Raw genomic sequence first — 21,164 nt, 5'->3', positions numbered from 1 at the left:
CGGGTGCCAGGTCCTGGTGGCTCCCAGCCCAGTCCCAGCGGGCAGGATGATGCCACTCCAAAGCAAAGCTGCCCATTGCCTTCTGGAAAACACTGTGCCTTTCATTCTGCGGGGTGAACAGCTGTGTCCAGCCTGGCACCCCACAAAAAACCCCCCTGGCCACCTGCAGCAGCCCCCCATGTCCCCCTCATCCCCCAGTGTGGATGTGAGACACCCCCTCGCAGCTGAGCCACCATTCCAGGGTTGCCGAGGCAATGGAGAGAGGGAATCTGGGTGGGAAAGGGTGGGGATGCAATCCCACTGGGCTGGGGGCCCCTCCAGCACACCAGCATGCAGTGGGAGATGGGCTGGGGCACCCCCAAACTTCCAGCCCAGGGAACTGGGATGTAGTCACAGCCTGGCCCCGCTGCTCAGCACTGGTGTTCCCGTGCCGGTCCCCACCCTCTCCTTTGGGGGGTCTCTGCAGGATTGGGGGTGCAGGAACACGAGCACTGGAGTGCCCAGCATCCCAACACAGCTCAGCTGAGGGAATCCTGGCCAGAGACTGAGCCCCAGCAGGAGGGGACAGCCCCCCAGACACCAGGGGGGACCGAGGGAAGTGGGACAGCCCTGGAGGCTCCCTGTCCACACTACGGCACAGGATGGAGCCCAGGGCAAGACCCCGCAGGGTGAGAGCTGGCAGGAGGGTGGGCAGGCTGCTCCTCAGCCCTTCGTGCCTCAGTTTCCCCAGCCGTGCCTCAGTTTCCCCTGGCATTCCGGCCTCTTGGCTGCAGGCAGCATCACCAGGGGCAGTTTCAGCAGTCCCTGCCCAGCCCACTGGGTGACAGCAGTGCTTCCAAACCTGCCCTTCCAGGAGCACAGCTCCCAGGGACCCGCCCCAGCCAGCGGCACAGGGCAGAGGGGGCTTGGTGGCCACACGGCCACATCCCTCTTGCTGCCACTCCTTGCTCCAGGCACCAGCCAGCTCAGCAACATGTTTGTGCCTCAAGAGCCGGGTCAAAGCCCTGGTAAAGTCACCCTGGGACATGCCCAGCTCCTGCCTCCACCATTCCCCAGCACAGGGCTCCCCAAACCTCAGAATTCCCCCCTGGAAGCTCAGCCCGGCCCCGCTGCCCCACAAACATCCCCGTGCCAGGTCGGGGATGTGGCACAGGGCACAGCTTGGCTCTGACTGCAGCCAGGGGGAGGAAATGGGCAGCTCTGGGCGAGGGTGGACACTGGCACATGGGGACAATGGGTGATGGGCTGGGCACCCGCAGAGCCTGGGGTGATTCAACCCCTTCAAAAAGCCTCCAGATTTCGCTGGGGATGCTCAGCCATTCCCAGCTTTTTATTTTTTTTTGGGGGTGGGGGGGATCTTCCCCATTCCCAGCCGGCAGCTCCCACCCACTGGAGGTGTGAGGATCCATCAGCTGGCAGCAGACAGGTTGGGGCTGGGAGCTGCCTCCCGTGCCAGCCCAGACAGGCTCCCGGGGGACTAATACCGGCATGTAAATATTAGATACTTCTGTCTCCTCTGAGGCCAATTACACAAATCGTGGCAGCTCCCGCAGGACTCTCTGCTCCTACTTACTGTATCATCATTAACAGCTTATTAGAGAACAGCTGCTCCAAGAGGGGGAAACAAAAAAGGAGAAGCCAGCAGGAGAGGCTGGAAGGAGACAGGCACGTAGGAGGATGAGCAAGCGTGATCTCCACCCTGCCCCAGCACTCGGGGACACCAGGAGCATCATCCCCATGGTGGCACCGGCGTGCTCAGCCCTCTCTGCAAAACCAGCAGCAAATCAGCCCAAAAATCCCCAAATCCTGGGGTGGGATCTGCTGTGGGGTTCCCAGAAGGAAAAGGGACAGAGGGATGGGCCTTGCTGGTGTTGGGTGGGGGACGGGAGTGAGGTGGCTCCAGGGAAAGCAGGGGTGGGGGTGAAGTCACCCAAGCAGCCTGCACCCCTCAGCCAGGGGCATTTGGGGGGCTGGGAGGGCCCTTCATGCCCAGAGGGAGGATATTCCTCAGCCCTGGGTGCTGGGATGGCAGGACAGGAGGTTCAGGATCAGCTCCCCAGCCTCCCTGAGGGGGGACACGCACCCCCTGAACAACAGCAGCATCATTAAAGGCGCAGCTAATTGCGAGCCGGACACTCCTTGCCCTCCTCCCGGTCCCCCGGGGGTGACAGCAGCCAGGGGGGGATTTTTGGGGTGCCACAACTCCCCACCCTTCCCACTGCCTCCGAGCGCCACCAGGCACGCTCAGCCCCAGCCCTGACACCCATTCACGTCCCCCGCGGCCAGCAGGGCCAGCCGGGTCCCCAGCGGGGTGGCCGGGGCAGGTGGCCCCGCTGGCAGCCGTGTCCCCGGGAGGATGTCACCACATGCTCGTGGTGCGCTCTAGCGTCAGGCAGCATTAATGCACCGCTGGCAGCAGGCTGCAGCCGCACAGCTGGACACGGCGCGGGGACAGACACCTGGACACGGACACACAGCTGGGCAGGGACACTCACGGCCACCAGAGCCCCTCGGGCAGGGGACACAGCACCTCAGCCCGGCTCAGGTGGCTCTGCCGGGCCAGTGTGGCACCTGGGGGGGCAGATGTCCCACGCTGGGGGGGACAAACCACCCCGGGCAGGGGCAGATGCTGCGGGAGGGGAGGGGGAGAGGGGCTCCCCAGGGCTTTCGGGGGCCGGGGAGGCAGCAGCTTCCCGTCTGATTGCTAATTATCCTCGTTATTCCGTGTCAGACACTTTATGAAGCACCGGAGTGATTTGCTCTTTCCCTGTAATTAGGCACGTCGCAATTACCATCTAATTCAAGTTCAAGCTCCGCGTCCTCGCGACCTTCCCGGCCTCAACACCGTGTCCCTGCTTGTCTCTCCGGGGCCCCCTGATGTCACCTCTGCCCCGGGTCTGCTTCTCCAGAGAGGACAGGGGCGCCGAGGGGCTGCTGGAGGCACACAGCCACCCCCCGAAAATGCACCCGGAGAAACGTGACACCACAAGCCAGCTTGGGGACACCCTCTGGGAGGGTGACAGTCCCCAGCACAATGCTCCTGATCATCCCTGAGCCCCTGGGGTTTTGGGGTGAGGGCTGACCCCCAGCACACAGCCAGGCCCTGCTGCCACTTTGTCCCCTGCAGTGTCACTTTAGATTGCACAGGACATTTTTAACACATCCATGCTAAATGGGTTCCCATTCCCACAGGGACAACAGCACGGAAGCATCAATTAAAAAACCCACAAGGCTTTTTTGGGGGGAAAAAACGAAATACAGAGAGCAGGAGCCTGCGTGATTGATCAGCAGCTCTTGTGCCTTCCCGGCGTGGCACTGGCGTTCCCTCTCCCCTCCTGGCTCATGGCATTTGCTCCAGGAAGAGCCTCACTCCTCCTGGAGCATCCCAAACCAGAGCTGCAGCCCTGGGCACCGTGCTGTGCCGTGCCAGGCTCGGGTGGCACCGGAGCCCCCGCAGAAGGATGCCCCCCCCTCCTGCCAGCAGCTAATTAATCCTGCTGCTCAGGCAGAGCTCATTAGTGCCGGGGCTGCTCCGGCCGCCCTTCCCAGCTGACAGCAAGGTCAGTGCCAGGGGCCAGCGGGCATGCTAGCCCTGGGCTCTGCTTCCTGGCCCCCTCGGTGGCCCTCCCTGCAGGCTGGTGGTGTTTTTGCAAGCTTACAGCATAGGGGAAAAAAAAACCCAAAAAACAGAAACCCACCCCTCCAACTGCAGCCCTGGGCACCGTGCTGTGCCGTGCCAGGCTCGGGTGGCACCGGAGCCCCCGCAGAAGGATGCCCCCCCCTCCTGCCAGCAGCTAATTAATCCTGCTGCTCAGGCAGAGCTCATTAGTGCCGGGGCTGCTCCGGCCGCCCTTCCCAGCAGACAGCAAGGTCAGTGCCAGGGGCCAGCGGGCATGCTAGCCCTGGGCTCTGCTTCCTGGCCCCCTCGGTGGCCCTCCCTGCAGGCTGGTGGTGTTTTTGCAAGCTTACAGCATAGGGGAAAAAAACCCCCAAAAAACAGAAGCCCACCCCTCCAAAAAAAAACCAAACAAAAAAACCCCAACAACAACAAAAAAAAAACACCAAAAAAAAAAAAAAAAAAAAAAAAACCCCAAAAAAAAAAAAAAAAACCCAAAAAAAAAAAAGAAAAGAAAAAAAAAAGGAAAAAAAAGGAAGGAGGGAAAGAGAAAAAAGAGGGGTGAGGAGGTGGAGAAAAGCCCCCCCCGAGCGTGAGCGGGAGGGAGCAGCGGCCAAGGAAAGCAGAGGAGTCAGCCAAGTGCCTCTCTCCGTGGCGGCAGGGCGCGAGTGGGCCGCCCTGCAAATGTTTTGAGTTTCCAAAACAGAAGGGAGAAGCCAAGAGCTGCCGAGTTCCCCCACACGCCAAGAAGGACAAAGGGCATTGCTGTGTGGTGCAGGGGAGGGCGGGCGCCCAGTGCCCCCCGGGGTGTGCCAGGTCAGGGATGTGGCACGGGGGTGCTCCCAGCTTGGCTCTGACTGCAGCTCTGGCTGAGGGTGGACACTGGCACATGGGGATGATGGCTGGCTGTGATGGGATGTGCAAAAAGCCCCCAGCTCCCTGTCCCGGCATGCAGGAGGCTCCCAGCTCCCATCCTCCTGGGAAGCCCCCTGCTCCAAGAGCCAAATGTGCTGGAAAAGCCCCGAAGCCGGCGTGCTCCAGGCTCCCCTTGCTGCAGGAGACGCTGACACCAATCCAGAAGGAAATCCCAGTGCCCACCCCGGCTGCTGGCAGGGATGTGAGGATGCTGCATGGGTGGTCCAGCCCCTCTGAGTGATCCCATCCCTCAGGGTGATGCTGTGCCCCAAAAAGCAGAGCCTGGCCCATAAGGGAGATGAGGCAGCCTCCATGGGAATGCCAACAGCACGGGTTGGTGTGGGACCCCACACCCTCCCTCCCCTGCAGATTATCACCCTACACAGATTATAACCTTAAAGATTATAACCCCACACAGATTATAACCTTAAATTATTAATCCCCACCAAATCCAAACCCCATCTGCCTAATCCTGGCCCCCCCAGCCCAAACCCCCTCCCAGGGGGATGGGGCTGCCTGGATGCCAGCCCTGCTACCGGGAGGGGTGGCAGAAGCCACGGGGGGAGCCCCCCCAGCCCTGCTGGGAGCAGGCAGGGGAGACAATATCGGGCCTATGCGGCCCCCTCGCCGCCAGATGTGTGTTAATAAGGCAGCTGCCCCCTAAGCTAATAAGGTCACTTACTGGCTCCAGCAAGACGAGAAAACAAGCAGGGGCTTGGCTGCGGTACAGCCTGACTTGGCACTCGCCGCACGCCGGCTTCCTGAATTCTTGCTGCTTCCAGAACAGCGCAACGGGGTGGAAAAAGCAGAGAGAAACCTCCCTCCCCACAAAAAAAAGCACCCCCGTGGCCCACCCGCCTCCAGCATCCCCCTGGTCCCTGGGTGCTGCTGCCTGTGCCCTGCTGCACACCCACGGCAGGGTTTATTCCTCAGGGAAAAGCTCGTGGAAAGGCTGGGAGAGGAGGGGGGGATTCCTGCAGACTTTCCCAGCAGCCCCCCCAGCCCCGGCCCCGCTCCCTCCCTCGCCTGCCCCCGATCATGGCGCCTACAACTCCCTTTGTTTTAATATTCTAAAGCGAGCCAGATGCCGGCTTTAATCCCCTCAGCTGGGGAGGATTTGCAAACACATTAGGAGGCAGAGGCGGCCCCGGCCCCGGCGCAGCCCCACGGCGGCACCGCGCCCCATCTGCCAGGGCATCCAGGGCATCCCGGCCCCTAATTGCCTTCTCGTGTCGGGATCAGGAGCTGACAAGGTGTGCGACATCGGGGACATCAGCATCCCCTGCCATTCGTGGCCGGGAGGGCCCTGTGGTTGGCGCGCGGAGTTTGGGTGACACCGGTGACACCCCCGGTGCCAGCGGGGTGGCAGTGGCATGGGTGGCTCCTGCAGGGCGGTGGGTGCTCAGGAGAGGGGCAGAGCAGGGCTGCGGCTCTCCTGAAGGTGGGAGGATGGATGGCGTGTGTCTGTCCCGGTGTCACAGCTGCCAGACAGTGATCCCGCATCCCTCGTGGGCGTTGGGATGTTTTGGGGGAAGCTCTGGGGGTCTGCAGCATGAACAGGGGAAGGGGTTTCCATCCTGACCCCCAGCACCACCAGCTCCTGACCCCCAGGACCCCCAGCACCACCAGCTCCTGCTCTGCTGCTGCCTCCCTCCCCTGGGACTCAAAGGAGGCTGGGATGAAGCAGGGACAGCAGCAGGAGTTCCAGGGGTGCATCCCATTTGTCCCACAGCATCCAGGCCATCCTCTGCAGCCCACACCCGCTGTGCCAGCACAGTCAGACCCTCCCCGCAGCCAGGAGGGGGAAATGGCCTCTCCAGAGTGGGGGGAGGCAGCAGCAGAGCCCCAGGAGCCAGAATGAGATGAGAATGTGATGCTGGAGCAATGTCCCAACCCCAAAACATCCCAAACGGGGAAACAGCTGCCACAAAGGTGCCCCAAAAACCCCCTCCTCACCCAAGGGTCAGCTCACAGCACACCCCCACAGCTTCCCACATGCTGGGGGTTCCTTCCAGACCCCCATTCCATTTGGGGACCCCAAACAGCTCACAGCCCTGCAGGGAGCAGGAATCCAAGGATTCCACATCCTCCCCTGCCCATGCCAGTGCTGCCCGTGCCCACAGGAGGTTCCTGCTCCAGCTTCCCCAAAGAAACAGCTCCAGGAGCACAGAACCTTCCTGAGCTATCCCAGACCCCATATTCACACTGCAAAAGCAGCAGGGCTTTTTTTGAGGGTGTTTTGTTTGGGTTTTTTTTTTTGGTGTGTTGTTTTTGGTTTTTTTTAAGACCAGGATCTCCTCCACAGCACTTAGCAGCCAGGAGTTCCGAGGGAGCAGAGCTCAGTGCTTCAGAACGACGCCTCATTTGCCAAGAAATAATCCCAAGGAGGAAAAAAAAACTACCAAAAACCACCAACTCAAAAAACACCCAAAAAACCCAGACTCAGAAGATAATTAACTCCACAAAGCAGCGACCCCGAGTAGCTCAAATCTTCGCTGTAACTCCCCAGCCTCTTCTCCAAGGAATTATTTCTCCCTGTCTCCAACACAACGGCACCAGCACCCGGAGGCCTGGGGGTTTTATTGGGGTTGTGTGTGTCCCCCAAACCCTGCAGACAGATTTGCCCCCAGCCAGGCAAGGTGGGGGGCCCAGCCCCACATGAGAACTCAGATCTCTGAGCAATGGGATCACTCCCCACCTCTGTGGAGGGTGGGAATGGGGACATTGAGGATGTGGGGCTCCACTCTTGAGGGGATGGAGGGGGGGAAAAAATGGGTGCTGCTGGCCCCCAGCACCCCCTGACAGAGAAGGAGCCACTTTTCAGTTCCTCCCTGCAGACAAACAGCAGGAAAAGGCAGGACAGACACCCTGGGGGTGCATTTTACCCCCCCATTCCCTCTCCCACCTTTAACTCTGGCAGAGGGGATGCTCCACCAGAAGCTGGGCAGAGCGACCCTGGCAGCATCACCCCCCTGGCAGCATCACCCCCTGCCCCTTCCTGCCCCTGGCCAGGGAGGGGAATTGAAGAGGGAAGAGCTGAGAAAAAGCAGTGCAGAGCCAGCCCTTCCCCCGGCATCCCCCTTCCCCTGCTGACCGCAAAAAGCCAACATCTCCCCGCGCCCCTCCAGCCAGGGGATGGGAATGTGGAAGCAATTGCACTTGGCAAGGCAGCAACAGTGAGTCAAAAACAGTTGTTTGGCTTGTCAGCCACCCAGGCCCTGCAGCACTCTTGTTTTCCTTTGCCTGCCTTAACCCCTTCCAGCCCCACGCCCTGCTCCCAGCAGGAGCCACAGCCCCCAGCCCCGCCTGGGGAGGAGAGGGGAGCTGGGGAGGGGTCTCATCACACGGTCCTGCTCCCAAAAATGGGGGAATGGGCAATTCTCTGGCAGGAAAGCCTGCAGGGAGAGGGAGCACTGAACCTGCCGTGGTGCTGGGAGCTGCTGTGGGGCACAGGGACATCCCAAGGCCACCAAGGATGCCCGGTGGTCCTGGAGCATCCCACCCACTCAGCCCAGGAGGGGCAGAGAGCTCCTCGTGCCTGCCACAGAGAGCATCCCAGATGGCCCTTGGCAGGCTGAGGGGACGTGGCCACACGTGCTGGGGACCCTGTGCCACCCCGGGGTGGTCAGACCCCTGCTGGCAGTGCCAGCCTGGTGGCACTGGGTGATTTAAAGCCCTGAGCACAGCAGGCCCCATCCCATTTACAGCAGTTTAGCACCTCCCAGGCTGTTCCCACTGGCTCCTCCAGCCCCTTCCCTGCTGGCCAGATGGCAGCGAGGCCAGGAACTCATCCAGAGCCACCACGGGCTGCAGCAGGGGCTCTGCTCCACACCCAGCTCACCCCTCACACCCCACCATGGGGGTCCCACACCGCCGAGACCCCAGCTCATCCAGGCTGCCACCAACTTGGGACAGGGCAGGGGGACACCAGGATGCATCCACCCCCTCCCCACCACAGAGGGGTATGGGTGGGGGCATCCTCTGGGCATGCAGCCAGCTCCCACAGCTCTCCATTCCCCACAGATGGTCCCAGAGAAGACAGACACGAGGGGAGAGTCCAGGATGGGGGTTCTCCTCTCTCCTCAGGGGACAACCCCCAGTGCACCCCTCCAGCAGAAGGGAAGCAGGGCGAGGGGACGGCTGGGGAAGAGTTAAACCCTCTGGAGCTCGTGGAAGGGGAGGAAAAGTGGAGGGCAAGGCTGCGCCCGCCGGGAGAGACAAAGCGAGGTGCAGGAGCCAAGAGATGAAGGCGAGGATGCGATAAGAGGGGAGCGGGGTGTGTGCGCCCGAGCGAGGCGAGGGAGGAGGAGGAGGAGAGGTGGGTGATGACCAAAGTCATTGAACATTTTTTGGCACGCCTACCCCTGAGTATCCTGGCCGTTGGCCCAGCTCGGAGCTGAACTTAAACAAACTCCTGTTGCAGCCATCTGCTTGATTTTAAAATAAATCAAACAATCTGTTGAGCCGTGGGTGATCAAATTTCCATCTGTGCGGACGCCTGCTCGCCTCCTCGGAGCCTCCGCTTGCCTCTACCAGCCAAACACTCCTGGCAGCATGTGGCCTCCCTAATTCCTCCAGGAAAGGGAGAAACCGGACCTCCCCCTGCACCCCGGCCCCCTCCCGGCCCTTCCCCGCCACCCTCCTAACTCAAACCAAGTGCTATTTTTACAGCCGCCCACCGAACACAGACACGTCCCGGCTTTAAACGGGAGGAAAACGGGGCTGCGGGGAACATCCCAGGAGGGACTGAGCTGCTGCCCACGCCGGGGGGATTCCTCATCCTGTCTCCATCCATCCCACGGCTCTGAGGGGATGGGAAGGGAAAGGGCAGCAGCTGCTGGCCCCGGTGGTGGTGGTGGCTGCGGTGCAGAGGCCACGGGCTGGCCAGAAATAGCAGCTGTGAGGCCAGAGCTGTGTGGCTGTCCCCAGGACAGGGACACCGGGCACACACGTCACCTCCAGGTGCCTGGGGATGCCGAGCTGGCAGCCACGCTGCCCAGCCAGCCCCCCAGGCAGCCTGCTGGCCCCTCAAGGCCACCCAAAATCATCTCATCCTGAGGGTTTCCCCCCTCCTCTGTGAGCAGGGAGCCCAAGGGGGAGCAGCGCCGCTTGCACTTTGTCCCAAAGTCCCCAACAAGAGAGGTGGCATCTCCCTCCTTTGCTCTCTCTTGTGTCCTCCAAGACCCCTGCTCGACTGGGGGAGCAGCACCCATGATATCCATGGCCCCAAAGCCCCTCTGAGGGGTCAGTCCCCTGTCCCAGCCGAGGACAAACCCCTGCTGGCATCACCCCGACGTTGCCATCCCTTCCTTCCGCTCGGAGCAGAGGGCACCGGGCACAGCGCCAGCACAGCCAGAACTAGGGCAGCAAGGGGTGGGGCAAAACACAGCAAAGGCACCACAAGATGAGCAAAGAGGCAGCAAACCCATGTGGATGAAGGAGAAGGAGCAGGCTGGATAAAGGATGGAGCCCCATTTGGGCTCACTGGACCCCAGCAGTGGTGGGGAAGGTCAGGGTGAGAGCACAGATTCTGCATGGAAAAGGGGGGGAAGGACACGACAGCAGGATTTATTCCTCCTCCAGGGCCTCAGGTATTGGGATGACACTTCCTCAGGGTCCCCACGGCATGGTGGAAGCAGCAGCAAGGAAAAGGAGGTGCCCAGCACCCACCAGAGCCGTGCCAGGAGCCCGAGCCAGGGCTGCGGAACAAACCTCACCCCTGTGGGACACTGCCAAGCCAAGAGCTGTCCTGGCCAGCCCAGGGCCAGCCTGGCCAAGCCACTCGCTGCTGGAAAGAACAGGGAGCAGGGTGGGGGCCACCCTGCAGCCTCAAATGCTTCCCCAGTGCCAGCTTTTGGGAGGGGTTGTCCAGCCCCAAGCACTCAGCGTGCAGCACCCAGGCTCCAGGATCAGCAGGATCAGCATGAAAATGGGAAAACTGGCAAGGGGAAAAAACTGGAATGAGTGAGACAGCAGCTTGGGTGATCCCAGTGCCACAAGGGAACAGCCCCACAGGAAAATCTGCTCCTGGGGATCCACATCCCTGAGCTCAGGCGGTGGCGGGGTTGGGGAGGTCCCTCCAAATGCTCCTGCTGGAGTAAAATCCAAGCAGAGCCCTGACAGGATGCACAGCAGGGAGCAGGTTACACAGCACAAGCAATAGCGGGAAGGGGAGGGAAAAAAAAAATAAAACAACCAGCAAAGCCCTTTTTGGAAGAGGAAAGGGCTGACAGGACCTGGCTGAGAAGCAGGAGAAAGCCCAGATTTCCCAGTTACTGTGCAGATGTTCTGGACTGAAAACAGAAGACGGCAGGAGCGAATTCATCTCCCCCTCCAGAGACGCCGCAGCCGGAGCATCTGGACTGTGTCTGCAGGCAGCAGGGCTGGATCGCCGAGCCCTGGGAGCCCCACACCGGGGACAGCCGGGACACACCGGGGACAGCCGGGACACACCGGGAACAACCGGGATACACCGGGGACAGCCGGGACACACCGGGGGGACACAGCGGGGACAGCCGGGATACACCGGGGACAGCCGGGACACATGGGGGGACACACCGGGAACAGCCGGGATACACTGGGGACAGCCGGGACACAGCGGGAACAACCGGGACACACCGGGAACAACCACAGCCGGGATACACCGGGGACAGCCGGGACACACGGGGGGACACACCGGGGACAACTGGGACACACCAGGGGGACACACCGGGGACAGCCGGACACACCGGGAACAGCCGGACACACCAGGGACAGCCGGGACACATCAGGTGCCACACTGGGAACAACCGGGACAGCGCCAGGGTGCCATACTGGGAACAGCTGGGACACACCGGGGTGCCACACCGGGGACAACCGGGACACTCAGAGAGTCACACACCAGGAACAGCGGGGACAGCCCCAGGGTGCCACACTGGGAACAACTGAGAGACCCCAGAGCCCTCCCTGGGAATAGCCGGGACACCCCTGGGGTGCCACCAGCCCCAAGATTGGGGCCAGCAGGGACAAGCCAGCCCTGTCCCCACAGCAGGTTGACCTTGGCAGCGCTGCCTCCAGGGAGAACTGAAAGGCCTTGTCTGCAGTGTTTTCACTCCGGGATAACTCCTGCTGCCTGCTCCCACAGCCGGGGGAGAGACGGGGAGGAGAAAATGTGGCTGGTTTGGCAGAGAGGACAAGGAGGGAGCAGGAGACATCCATCCATATATCCATACATATATTTTTATGTATGTAAATATACACTTATTCCTGGCCAGGATAATAACTGGAATCATCAGCACTCGATCATCACTCGATGTAAAGCTTCACGGCCCACTGAAGTCAGCCCCTCTGCAGAAACATGTTGGAAGGGGATGGTGGCAATTTGCTGTGTGCCCCACACCCTCAGCTGTCTGTGTGTCCCTCCCTCCCGGGTCTGTCTGTCCCACCAGAGTGAGAGCCCAAGGTCCTGGCTGTCACTAAAATGTTCCTGGCTCCACGGTCCCTCCCTGGAGTCCCCAGGGACAGAGGTGGCTGCTGGTGGTCCCTCAGATCCGTCAGATGATGCACTCCCCATTTCCAAGGGGGGCAAAGCTGGGGAGGGCAATTAAAACCATTTTGGAGGGTCAGCTGGGAAAGCTCCACCTGCACGGGGCTGTGGCAGTTGTGGCCATGGGATGCACATCCTGCAGGGATGGGCACCCACAACAGGAATCCCCAGCCCCAAAACAGCAGGTGCTGGGGACACGCTGGGTGACAGCGTGCCAGGACACAGCCTCAGGGGGGTCACAGAGGGGCTGGAAGCCTGGGAGCAGTGCAGGCTCCTGTCCCTTGGCCAGGGAAGGCAGCTGTGCATCCCAAACCAAGGGGGGATGTCCCTGGCTGTGGGGTGGCCACCACCCCTCTCCCATCAGGACCTTCCCTCCCATCCCAGCTGGGCCTCAGCCTTGCTTCAGCTCTAAAGTGGAAGACAAAAATTCAAAATGGAAGAGAGCAAACCAGTCCCTGCAAGCCCTCCTGCCCTCTTCACATCCCTCATGGGGGAGCCAGAACCCTCCCCATGCATCCCTGGTCAAAACCAGCCCCAAACCCCAGCAGCTCACCCCTGCCAAGACCTGGCTGTGCCAGGACGCCAGGGCAGGCAGTGATGGAATGGAATAACCCTGGGTAAATCCTTGTGCCACCAGGAATGGCCCATCCAGCACCAGTGCTTGGATACGACCACCAAAACACAGCATTTTGGGAGTTCTCTGGATGGAGGGAGCTCCTACACCTGCACCACCAGCCCCATGATGGGATGGGGTGGGGTGGGATGGGATGGGGTGGGATGTGAGACAGCCCAGAGCAGCCACAGGCTCGCTCTGCCCCAGCGCAGGTCGCAGCACGCTCGGCACCTCTCCGGCAGGTTGGAGAGGGAATGCCAGGGCAGCTGCTGCTCCAAGCACGCCAGCTCCGTGGGTAAACAGATGACTTCAGTCTCCCGAGAGCTACTAAAGCCCAGCAGCACTTGTGCTAACGTGGAAAGGGGGGAGGACAAGAAGGAAACCAAAGAGGGAGAAGCAGCGTCATACCCACGCCAGGCTGCAAAGCGCGCCCAGGTAACGTCACCCTTCTCCCAGCCTGGCCAAAAATCCACCCTGGGGCCATCCCCTTCATCCCTGCCCTGCTATTGAAGATCCAGCAGGGAAAAGGAGCCACACAGCAGCTGCACGAGGCTGTTTGTCCAGCCAGGGCACGGCTTGGCTCGCGTGTGCCGGGCCGAGGCCGCAGCAGCCGCTCACCCGGCACTGGGAGCAAACCACGAGCTGCCCGCAGCAGCCTGGGCTGGCACCGGGGCTCTGGCACCTCCACAAGGCCCAGGGAGGGCAACCAGGCTGGGACGGCCGGGAGCACTGCCGCTGGCACAGGAGCAGCCCCGCGGTGCCCACGGCGCGGCTGGCGTGTGCCAAGGCACGCCCGAGGCACCGCTGCCACCCGCCTTGGCCGTGGGGACCCGGGGCTGTCACAGCCCTGGGACGGGGCCCGGGGGAATCGTGCTGCTGGAAAGGCTCCCGCCGCCAGCTGCTCCCGGAGGAAGAGAGCCCGGCGTGGCTGGGTGGCTGCCACTGCCAGCCGGGCTCCTGCCCCATCCCCAGGGGTGCCCCTGCCTCGCCATCTCCCTGGATTTGTACCCAAGTCCTCACCCTGGTGGTCCCCAAGGAGGGCAGTGTCTCCTCAAATGTCCCTCAAAGGGACATTTCCACGCCATCCCTTCCAGGCCAGGATGGCATCATGCGGCACAGGCCTTTAGCTGCAGGGAGGAACATCTGGCCAGATGCTGCCCAAAAAAGGAGCTGAAAGTGCCAACAGGGAGAAAACAGAGCCCTCTCCACCCCAAAAACCAGCGTGGGAGCAGATCCAAGGCACCTCCTGCAGACAGAGAGGTGTAAACGGGCTCCTGGCAAACCAGCTGTGCCCAGTGCCCCAAAACCTGCTCAGGAGATGGAGACGCCTCCTTGCCACTCAAGGACAGTGACAGGAGCATCAGGACAGGACCCAGCTGGTACCTTGAGGGGTGAAGAGCCAACTCCTGTTGTTCCTGATGCACTTGGAAAAGCAGGCACCCACGCTGCTGTGCAGGGAAGTCCCTGCTGGCTGGGAAGCAGCCAAAGATCATCCCAGGCTGCCCTCTGCACCCGAGCTTCCCGGACGGCTCAGCAAGGCCAAGTGTCTGGCCAGAACATCTGTCCAGCTGCAGCAGCCAGAGCCGGCCCTTTACCCCATCTCCCGACTTGGCTGCGACTCCAGAGGATGCTCCAGAGGTTGCAAAAGCGTTTTCACTGCACGGGGTGAGAGTGGAGCTGGTCTCTCTCCCCAGGGTGCCTGCAGCGGGTGTTTCGGGGGTGCAGCACACTGTCATTTTTGGCAGGTGCCTGCTCGAGCTGCCAGTCCTGCAGCGCAGCTGCTTTGGGGAAAGGCAGGGAGAAAGCAAAGAGCAGGGAGGGCAGGGTGAAAAATAAATATATAGCAGCCAGCTGGTGAGCTGTGGAGTCAGCACAAGGTCTGCAGGACACGGCGCTGGCAGCGGCGCGGGAGCCCTGGAATTTGGGACAGCTGGTCCAGCAAGGTCAGCCCGGCCAAAGCAAAGACCCCTGTGCTGCTCCCCACAGCAGGGCTGAAGGACCAACACCCCCAGCTGGAAACCCACCACCCCAGGGGGGGACTGCCACCCCAGGGTAAGCGTCAGGTGAGGATGAGGAGGGACAGGCAGGTGCGAGAGCAGCCCTGGCCTCAGTGGCAGGAGAAAGCCCAGGGAAAGCGTTTTCCTCGTGTTGTTTCTTTGTTTGCCATCTGGGAACACGATCCCCAGGGAGGCCGTGCCCCGAGACATGAAGTCATATCATGATTATATTGCCACCTCCGTGCTGGGATTGAGATCTCATCTGAAAATGCCAGCCCGGGTCGGCGCTGGCTGCAGCAGCTGCTTTGCTGAAAGGCGACGTAGGCCTCCCTATAAACAACCTCACATGCTGCAAACTGAACAGGTTTATCCCAGTGAAGTCAGCTAAATTCTGCTCTGAATCTGCTGGAATTCGTGATGGCAAAAAATTGCCACAAGCACAGGTAAGAACCACCAAAACCAACCCAAGCTGGAAGCCAAAAGACTGAGGTGAGTAAGACCAGCTCTGCGCCTTTTTGGAGGGATGAGGAGAAGCCAAATGCAGCCTGTGCCACCCTGCTGGAGCCCACACATGATGCCTGGGGCAAGGACACAGAGGTGCCACCAGCTTGGCCAAAAAAGCACCACCACCCAAAACACCGCCAGTGGCTAGAAGGTTTTTGATTTCCTTCAAAATCCATAAAAGATGCAAAGAAGGCAGAGGTGCCTGGGGCTCTTCCTACACAGGTCTCTTAATTCTCATGCTGCAGTGCACCCAAATATCCCATAATTTGGATAATCTGGCCTGGTGCAATGCAGGAGGAGGGCTCAGGCACCACTCCCTGCCTTCTGGGTTTGTTTTTCTGGCATCCAGGAGCTTTGGCTGCTGCTCAGCATCAGTGGGACAAGGTTTAGCGGAGAACACAAGAACTCTTTGATTTTTGCCCAAAACCCTTTTCGAAAGCCAAAAGGAAAGTGCCCACCAACAGCTGTCAGCTCAACGCAGAGATTTGGAAATGCAGCCATGACCTTTGGAGCTGGGAACCTGCAGCAGGGGCCAAATCCCCAGCTGAGCCAACAGCGCTGCTGGCAATTAGTAAATAGAGTGAACTCAGCCCTGACTGTGCCCTGTCAGGCACAGCCCCACACCACCAGCCCCAGGTGGGCTCCCAAAAGTGGGAATGGGGCATGGAAAACACCACGTGATTCCCAGAAACCGGCCTGAGGACAAGGACAAGCAGCAGGGAGCTCCAGCTGCTCCCCAGGAGCTCCATGCCAGCCCCAAAGGACACCGAGCACAGAACCACAGATTTGTGTGGGCTGGAAAAGCTCTCCAAGATCATTGAGTCCAACTGTTCCCCCAGCACTGCCAAGGCCACCAGTGACCACGTCCCCAAGTGCCACATTTTTTAAATCCCTCAAGGAATGGCAACTCCATGACTGCCCTGGGCAGCTGTGCCAGAGCTTGGTGACCCTTTCAGTGGAGAAATTTTCATTATATCCACCCTGAGCCTGCCCTGGCCCAGCCTGAGGCCGTTCCCTCTGCTCCTGTCCCTGTTCCCTGGAGCAGAGCCTGTCGCCCTGGCTGTCCCCTCCTGGCAGGAGTTGTTCACAGCCACAAGGTCCCCCTGAGCCTCCTTTTCTCCAGGCTGAGCCCCTTCCCAGCTCCCTCAGCCTCTCCTGGAGCTCCAGCCCCTTCCCAGCTCTGCTGCCCCAATGCTGAGCCCTGGGGACACCACTGGTCCCCATTCCCTGCCACCCTCCAGGCCCAGCATCCAGACAGTTTTTTAGCCATGGAACAGCAACCCGTCCAAGCCATGAGCAGCCAGTTTCTCCAGGGAAACGCTGCCAAAGCATTTCCTGAAATCCACACAGATGAGATCCAGAGACTTCCCTCAGCCACTGAGTGGGTCACCTTGTCACAGGACATCAGGTGACAAGGACCTGCTGGTCATGAACTCCTGTGGCCTGGGCCTGATCACTTGGTTGTCCCGAACAGCTGTGCTTGAGTTATGGTAGGATTTGAGAGCTTTCCAGACACCTGGAAGTATTTCCCAAAAGTTGCATTTAAGGGAAAAAACCCAGAAAACCTCAAGAGGAGTCACTTTTACAGGCACACGAGTGCAGAGAGAGCAGTGGAAGGTGAGGATGAAGAGTTGGAGGACAGGGGAAGCTTTTCCTGGTGAGCACAGGACACTGAGAACGCCAGACAGGCTGAGGACAAGCAGCCCTTGAGCTGGGAATGCATCACCCCACCCCTGTGGAGAGGGCTGGAGAGCCTGGGGGTGACTGGAGAGGGCACTGCCAGCCAGGAGCAGGTCACTGTCACCTCTGGGAAGCAACCAAATCTGGGCATTTTGTGGTTTATTCAAAGCCATGGCTCCCAGCAGCGGCTGCTCGAGGAAGCAGCTCCTCCTGGATGGAGGCACATCCCAGTGGGATGCACAGGCAGATCAGCAGGAGGAGATTCCCACCTGGATACCCAAAATCAGAGCCCTACACCAATAATCTGCACAGCTTCCCCCTGCAAGGGGCACAGCTGGACAGAAAATCCATTTTCACAGTGCACATCTGGGGACCAAGGGTGACAAGCCAAAGGATGCCCAAGCCAGATGCCCTTTCTACACCCCAGCACTGCCTTTTTTTCTTGGAGGGAACGACCCAAACCCACCCCATGAGCAAACCACAGCAGGGCTCTGCAGAGCTCACCTCCAGGAGATGCTCCTGCAGCAGGGAGAACTTCAGGCACCTCCACACCTCCACAGAGCATCGCTTGTTCCACTGCTCCCCACCACCCCACCAGCAGCAGAGGCACCACCCACCCAAAACCTCGCTGGCTCCTCCCTCCTGACAAGCCTCAGATGTGGGGGTCCCTCACCACCCCCTCCACACTGTCACAGAGAGGACCTCAGCCCCACCCTGCCCTTGCTGCCCTGCTAGAAGAGGGACATGTGGGGGTGTCTGGTGGCTTTTGGGGTATTTGACCTCAACCTTTGAGGCATTTGTGTCAACCACACACACCCCAGCTGCGTGCAGGGGATGCCAAAAAGCAAATGCAGTCCAAAAGTGAAGTTGCAGAGCTGAAAGGAGAACTGGGGAGATGATTTTAATTGCTCAGGCTCCCTCCAGCTTGGTCCCACCAGAACGGGGACCTGGGTGTCACACAAGAGTGAAAGGCTCATCTGGGGTGACTTTCAGCAGCAAGCATGGCTGAACAAGGGTACAGCTAAATTAACCAAGTGCCCTACCCAAGCATTAAGCCGTGTTTTAAATAACCTTGACATCTGTGAGGTCTCAGCCTGCTGGAAAGCATGTGGAGACAGGGAGGGAAAATGTGCCAGGACCTTCTGGGCAGCCAGAGTCCCCACCAGGACAGGGCAGGGCCCGGCCACCATGTCCCCAGGCAGCTCTGCTGTGCCTCCTGCCACCAGCCCCTTAATTTGCTCATTAGCAAACCTGGGAACAAGAGGAGGAGCTCAACAGTGTCCCTTCCTGGGGACACACTCTGTGTCCTCCTGGGAGTTTGGGGCTGGGGACAGTGGGGACGAGGAGTGGCGTGCCTGAAAACCCCTGGGACTGGGGGGGTCACTGAGGAACCCCACGGGAAGCACCCAGAGCACCCACCCGTGCTAGAGCAGAAGCGCTGTTGATAATGTCCCCATGAGGTGGCCTGGGGACACCGAGGGGGCAGAGGCCTGAAAAACCAGCTGGGGACATGCAGGTGACGCCCCTGTCATAGCTGCACCCACCTGGGGCACTCCAGCACCCAGGGGTGCCTGGGTCACCACCACGGGTTGTTCACCTGATTCTTGAGTCCCCCATGGCCACCAGCACCTTCCCAATGCCACCAGACCACGTGGGCATCACAACCTACCCAGCAGCCATGAAAATGCATCCACAAACGACCCAAAATTACGTCAGGACCATCCAGCTCAAGCTGACAGACCCGGGGGGAAAACCTCCCAAAAGCAACAGCTTCCAGAGGATTCCCAGCACCGGCGCCAACCCAGCCTCCTGTGCCATGCTGGCACCCTCCAGGTGAATGCAGCTCCTGCCTGGTGGCTTTCCAAGCAGTGTCCCCACCAGGTCAGGAGCCAGCTGAATGGGAAATTATATTTGTAAGCAGCCAAGGGAGAGTGATGGGAGAGAAAAGGAGCGCTGTCTTGGAAGGACTGGTTTACATTTCTAAAGAAAACGCCGGTGCCTCAGAGAGCCGCAGGGTTCTGGCTACGATGGAGCTGAAAGGCTTTGAAAATGACCTCGGGGATTTGGGATGTTGGCACTTGACAGAGCCCAGCCTGGGGCCTGGTTTGGTGATACAGAGCAGCGGCTCTGCAGAGCTCCCACAAGCTGGAAATTTGGGAGTAAAAGCTGTTATTTTCCCATCCCACGAGAAAGACAAGCTTGGGGGGAATCAACTTTTGCTCTGCCATGTGCTTTTGAGGTGATGCCCTCAAAGGAACCTGTGTAACCCCAGGGGGAGCCACAGAAAGGAGCAGCTGGGCAATCGGGAGATGACACCCGTGACACCCTTCAGGGTGCAGGGCTTTTGGGGAGCCCTCACTGCAGGACAAGCAGAGCAGCACGGGTGGGGGAAGCCAGCCCTGTTCTCACCCATCAGCTCTGGGAAGAACTGGGGCTTCTCCAAGGGAAATCCCTTCATTAAGGCACCTTGTAAAAATGGGGATAAGTTGGGAAGTTTCCTACAGAGCCCATGAGCTCCTTCCAGCTTCCCAAGGATGCCCCCATGGAGGGGAGGCCAGGCAGCCCTTCCTGGCACCTCTGAGCACCCTCGATGGCAAGCAGGACAGGACTGGGATTTCCTCTGTCCTGGCTCCCACCTCCCTCATGCGAAGCTGCCAACAACACAGACACTTCTGGAACAGGACAGGTCTTGGCTCTTCCCACCTCCTGGAAGGGTTTTTATCTGTTCCTTCGCAGCTTGACAGCTCCAAAAGTTCATTGCTAACGGCACCCCATCCATTAGCATTCTCCCCCAGGAACCAGACCCAAAAGAAGAGCATCCATCCATGTCAGCGCTCCAACTCCTCCTGGATTCCAGAGGTGGGAAGTGCTGGGAAAGGAGGGATGGGGTCCGGGCCAGCTGCCTTACCTTGGGGAGGACAGACGGGGGTGCCACTGCCAGCAGCTCTGGCGGGGTCATGCTCTTGCCAGCCAGGACCACGGCCCCGCACTCGGCACAGGCGCCGATGGTCAGCTGCTTCCCATCGTCCACCAGCAGGCTGTTGGCCACGCGCAGGGTGTAGAGGAAGACGGGCAGCCTGGCCACTTGAACGGCTTTTAATCCAAGGCATCGCTTCTTCTCCTGCCGGCAGAAGAAGCAGACGAAGGTCTCCACCTTGTACTGCCGGGACCAGGCGCTGCTGGGGTGGTGCGAGTTCCTGCCCTCGTGCTGCAGCCACTGTCCCAGCAGGTCGTGGTAGCACAGGATGCAGGTGGCCACCAGCCCGGTGGAGTCGGCCGGCCTGGCCCGCGGGGCGGGCGGGTAGACGGTCAAGAAGGGGAAAAAGGGCTCCTTCTCCCCAAATCGCCCGGGAGGGTTGACGTTGAGCTGGAACTCTCTGCCAGCTCCCAGCTCGGCCCCGCAGATGTAGCAGACAGAGGTGGGACCGGGCTTGATGACAGCGGGGTGGCCGGCGAGGTCACCGGCGGAGAAGACCTGGTGGTACCTCCCCAGGAAACTCTGCACGGAGGAGATGAGCTCCTCGTTGTGACAGGCCCTGTACATGGCCCACAGGTCCTGCAGCACCCCGAAGCACTTGCGGCAGCTGCTGACCTCCCAGTGCTTGTTGAGCCCCTTGGCGCCGGGCGGGCAGGGCAGGAGGCTGAGGAAGGGGAAATGCATGGTGCTCTTCGCGTTGCCGTTGGTGATTTTGGCCGCCACCGGCCTCGCCTCCTTGCCGCACTCCTCCCCGCAGAGGTAGCACGCCTCGGGCACCGGCGGGATGCCCGTGCCGTCCTCCTTGCCCCCTCGGCGGCCCTTGGCGGGCATGGCCCCGGCGCTGAGGGGCACCACGTAGAGCCGCTGCAGCACGGGCACGTTGGCCAGCTCGAAGCTTTGCCACTGCTGCATGAGGGAGGCGAAGCAGCAGGGACACACCAGGGTGCTGCCGGTGGGGGACAGCGGCTGGGCGCCGGGCGGGGGGCTGTGCAGCCACAGGAACGGGAAGAAAGGTCCCGGCGAGCTCTTCTCCTGCTTCTGCACGTGGACGCGGTGCTGGGCGCCCGCTGCCAAGGGGCTGCCGCAGATGTAGCAGGCGGTGCCCGCTGCCCAAGCGGGCCGCTCGCTGCCTTCCTCCTCCTCCTCCTCCTCCTCGCTGGTGATGTTGATCTCGCTGTCCGAGGAGCAGCAGGGGGGCCCCCGCTCGCTCCCCGCCGCCGGGGGGGCCCGCGCCGCGCCGCCCGCCCCCTCGGGCTCCGACAGCGGCTCGGCGTCGGAGAGCTCGGAGAGCTCGGAGCCGGCTGCCGGCCCTTCCTCCTCCTCCTCCTCTTCCTCCT

The 21,164-nt window shown here is 60.7% G+C and overlaps 1 protein-coding gene across 4 annotated transcripts in view; it reads right to left on the bottom strand.

The window, feature by feature from the left end:
- Window positions 1-21,158, bottom strand: part of GSE1 (Gse1 coiled-coil protein) — a 97,974-nt gene extending 76,816 nt beyond the window's left edge. For all 4 annotated transcript variants that reach the window (XM_039721177.1, XM_039721176.1, XM_039721175.1 and 1 more), the window contains exon 1: window positions 19,759-21,158. In XM_039721177.1, coding sequence (XP_039577111.1) covers window positions 19,759-20,739 — 981 coding nt within the window. In that variant the 5' untranslated portion in view covers window positions 20,740-21,158. The remainder of the gene's footprint in view (window positions 1-19,758) is intronic.
- Between the last annotated feature and the right edge of the window lie 6 nt (window positions 21,159-21,164).

This window comes from Passer montanus, unplaced genomic scaffold (assembly GCF_014805655.1).
Source record: "Passer montanus isolate IOZ18808 unplaced genomic scaffold, ASM1480565v1 scaffold45, whole genome shotgun sequence".
In the NCBI taxonomy this organism is placed as follows: Eukaryota; Metazoa; Chordata; class Aves; order Passeriformes; family Passeridae; genus Passer; species Passer montanus.
The sequence above is the reverse complement of the archived record's forward strand: the minus strand, read 5'-3'. Positions and strand labels throughout refer to the sequence as shown.